The 4,212-nt window shown below is 46.5% G+C and overlaps 1 protein-coding gene across 1 annotated transcript; it reads left to right on the top strand.

Moving 5' to 3' along the window:
* COX19 (cytochrome c oxidase assembly factor COX19) lies at positions 1-2,560 on the top strand. The gene is made up of 3 exons (XM_086853847.1): positions 1-612; positions 776-887; positions 2,066-2,560. The coding sequence occupies exons 1-3, from the start codon at positions 531-533 to the stop codon at positions 2,151-2,153; spliced, it is 282 nt and encodes a 93-aa protein (XP_086709973.1). The 5' UTR covers positions 1-530; the 3' UTR covers positions 2,154-2,560.
* Positions 2,561-4,212: the final 1,652 nt, after the last annotated feature.

Below are 4,212 nucleotides of genomic sequence, written 5' to 3'. Positions count from 1 at the left end.
GTTTTTCCGGGCCCATCCAGACCATCACAGCCACCCATTCACAGGAACGACTCACGGACTCACGGAACTCCAGAATATCCCGAGCTGGAAAAGACCCACAACGATCATCAAAGTCCTGCGCAGGACAACCCAGAAAACACTCGGACCACTCAGGGGGTAATGAGGACAACGACATGGGTTTCGCGAGGAGGAATCGGTTTATTTCACAGAGGCTGTCGGAGCCCTGGATGCGGGCACGGGAGGGATGCTCCCGCTCCGGGCCCGGCCCAACATGGCGGGCGGCGCCGTCGCCATGGCGACAGGCATCGCTCCGGTTGCCATAGCAACACCCACGCCGTTTCCGTGGCGGCGCGGCCCCGCCCGCTCCGCGCGACTCCGACCACGTGACTCGCTCGATGCGCTCGGCGTGCGGCTCCCCCCGGCGGCGGGAAAGGGACCGGGAGAGTGACTGTGGGGACCGGGAGTGACCGCAGGGACAGGAGAGTGGCCGTAGGGACCGGGCCGTCCGCGTCCCCACCCCCGGCAGCGACATGTCCACCGCCATGAACTTCAGCAGCAAGAGCTTCACGGCGCGGCCGCCGGACAAGGGCGCGTTCCCGCTGGATCACTTCGGTGCGGTAGCGGGGCCTAGTGCCGGGCCTGTCCCCCCCGGGCCTGTCCCCCCGGGCCTGTCCCCCGGGCCTGTCCCCCCGGCCTGTCCCCCCGGGCCTGTCCCCCGGGCCTGTCCCCCCGGGCCGGGGCGCGGCGCTAGCGCGGGGCTCGCTCTGTGTTGCAGGGGAGTGCAGCGCCTTCAAGGAGCGCTTCATGGAGTGTCTCCGGCACAGCGGCTACGAGAGCGCGGCCTGCCGGCAGAGCGCCATGGCCTACCTGGAGTGCCGCATGGACAGGCGAGTGCGCCGGGCCGGGAGAGCGGGGAGCCCTGAGCGGGGCCGGGACGGGCAGGGCCCGCGGTCACGCCGGGTGTTTTGGCCATGAAGGAAACGGACAGTGCTCCGTGTGACATCTGCACGTTACCTGCCTTGTGGTTTCGATGTTCCCCAGCCCCTACGGGCGGCTTCCCCCCTGCACAGCGGCCAGTGGGAAGCTTTATTTTTTATTATTTTCTGCCGTGGTTACAAGTTAAACTTTTAACTTGTAGTCCATACTTTGCTCACCTTCTGCATGGCCTTCTCAATAAGCGCTGACTGTCTTCAAGACGATTCCAAGTGTTGTGTATAACTCAATGAATTATCAGAGCCAGTGGTATTTTTCTTTCATATGCTAATGCAATTGAGTCTTAATTAATGCTGAGTTCAAGTGAAAATAATTTGGCATATTAGCTCCTAAGAAATACGTTTCAAGCGTTTTTGAAACGTATAAATAAGTATTATTTATATATATATTATATTATGTATAATGTATATTATTTATATATTATTTATATAATATATAATGTATATTATCTATATATTATTTATACGTTTTTGAAACGTATAAATAAATTTTTGTACCTCAGTTCAAGTGAAGAAAGTGTTGGTGATTGGTTTTCCAGGGATGTTTCCATTCATGCATTGCTTTGCAATGCTTCCTGTACAAGGGTGAGTCAGGGAACAATGAAAAATACACAAATTTCCCTGTATCTAGGGAAAGTACACTGGAAATTAAAAATAAGTTTGAAAGTCACTACATCAAAATCTAGTGTCACCACAAAGGCTGTTCTAAAGCAAATTCACTTAAAAATGATGGTAGAATCATCACTGGTAGAATTTTAGGAAGCTCTTACGCAATTTGTTAAATAAAGTTAACCAGGAATCAGGTCAGTTTCTGACTAAATTCTTATTCTGTAACTAGAATGGGGAAACAACACATTTAATTGGAAAACCACTGTTAAGGGGAAAAATAATCACTAAGTGTTGCTTTCCTTAAACTGAATTTTCTGAGGTCTTGTCAAAAGCAGTCGCTCTATAGATGTCTTGGATTTGTTTGGGGTAAATAATAATAGTAAATGAAATAGAAAATGCTGCTGTTCTCTTGCTTCTAGGCTGTGTTCTCTAAAATGTTTTTTGTTTTCTTCTTGTTTACTTAGGCAACTTATGGCTAATGAACCACTGGAAAAATTGGGATTTAAAGACCTGATAAATGAAAAATCAGAAGAAAAACCTGAAAAGTCGTAGTGAAGACAGACAGCTTTGCTCCTCATGAAGGGAAAGCATAACTCTGAATGTAGTACATATTGTACGTTCGTATTGCAACAGGAAGTGTTTCCTGAAAGAACCTTTTTTCCAAAGTTTAATTTTCCTAAAATAAGGTTTTCCTTTAAATGAGCAAAAGTACTGCCTTTGTCTGCTTTGCTCAAGTATTTCTTAACTTCTTTATTTTAATTTCTCTAGTGGCAAAACAGTTACTGCCCAAAGTGTTCTCCGTGTCTCTGTATGAACAGTGAAGTCTTTAAGAGGACAAAATCCCAAACCAAGCACTCCTTTGTTGTGTAGGTCTTGAACTACTGATTAGTCTTCTGTGGGCAGTACTGATATGCTCACAGCAGTTTGCCAGGTGGAAATAAAGCTGTTTTACTTCAAAATTGCTTTTTATTAAATACTGGCATTAGTCCTCATCCCTGGGGTGATCTCACCCTGCTATGGAAGACATTGGGGTCCTGTGGGGGTACTTGGGGTGCGGTGTTTTTTCAGTCATTTCATCTTCCATCATTGTTGGGAAAGTGTTTTTAGTTCCAGACACCAGTCAGGGAGTGATTCTGCTTTTATTTACCATGCTAGCAGTGTTCACCTATTTTTTTCATCATTTAACTTGGAATAGTGATATTTCTCTTGCATGTTCTAGTGCAGTTGAAGTCTTTCTTAATTAATGTTGAGTTCAAGCAGAAAAGCTTTGGCCTGTTAGCCCCCTGGAAATGTGTTTCAAGCAGGCAATAAATTTGTAAATCTTCTGGATGTGTCTCCCACTGTATGTTCTGCCCTTTTATCCCTGCTGCTTTTGTGTTTGTTTTTAACCCAGTGAATCATTTCTCTGTGTATCTGGCTCTCTCTGCCAAGGCAGTTCTCTAACTCCTCACTCTTTATTTAGTGTCCCCTCTCTGATACATCTCACCTCCCCTGCTGTCTGCTTTTGCTTCTGCCTCTCTCCACTGTGCATCTGCTCATACCGGCTTCCAGGAGAGGGTGAAAGAACATTTTCTGCTCTTCATATTGATCATTGGGGCTGAGATTTAAATTGTTGCTCTGTCTAATCTGATGGAACAGAGTGCACATAGCTCAGAGCAGGTTCCTGTTTGAAAATGACATTTGCCTGCTGCTGCATATTTTTATTCCGCTTCATTCTACTGTTCAAATTATATCCTTTGGTGAGATTAGTACATTTATAGGAAAGAAAGCAGAGATTGTATTGCTGCAAGAGATACTAAAAGACATTCTATTAAACCACTGAATAAGAGCTTTCTTTTAGCAATACCAAGTTAGAATTAAAATAATCTCCAGCATCTTCAGAAGAAAAAAATCAGATTTCATGCTTCTGTGCTCCCTGAATATTATAAGGCAAAGTGAATTCCTGGTAGATCTGAAAGAACCCACCAGTGGTGGAGGAGCAATCTGGGCTGTTATCAGTGGTAGTTTCAGTTTTCAGTTGTTACTCTGCAGTGTCGTTTTGGCCAAGCAGTTCCTTCAGGAGTTCTGTGTTTCCCTGAGACATTGTTCTGTCCTCTGGGTTGTTACAAAGTTTTTGAGGTGTTGAGTGATTGCCCCCTTTACAAGACTGCGGGGGTGAGAGGTTTGTACCTTTCACCAGCCCTAAGATCACATCCTCATCCGGTCCAGATCTGTGGGCACGTCTCATCCTGCTTCCCAGCACAGTGAGTCAGCTGCTGTCCCCTCCTGCCAGGACAAGAAGAGAGCTGTGAGTGGATAGCTGAAAATTCAGGGCATGGGCAGAGGCATATCTGTCCTGGCTGTAAGCATTGGCTGCAGAAAGGAATATGTTCAGTGGAGCTTTAAGGGAAGCTCAGAGCTGCTGGGGGACATCAGACATTGAGGTCTGATGCAGCTGAGAAGTGGTGGGGAAAAAAACCATTAGTGCCAGACCTGGGGTCAAACAGTTTTCCCAACTTGCTCAAGGGGATAAGTTCCTGCAACAGTGCAGTCATCTGGGAGAGTTCCCAGAATGCTCTTCAGTTAATTCCTGCCAACATACAGATCATTAATTAAAATCTTTCCACTTGAA

Source organism: Cyanistes caeruleus, chromosome 17 (assembly GCF_971803275.1).
Source record: "Cyanistes caeruleus chromosome 17, bCyaCae1.hap1.1, whole genome shotgun sequence".
Classification (NCBI taxonomy): Eukaryota; Metazoa; Chordata; class Aves; order Passeriformes; family Paridae; genus Cyanistes; species Cyanistes caeruleus.
The sequence above is the reverse complement of the archived record's forward strand: the minus strand, read 5'-3'. Positions and strand labels throughout refer to the sequence as shown.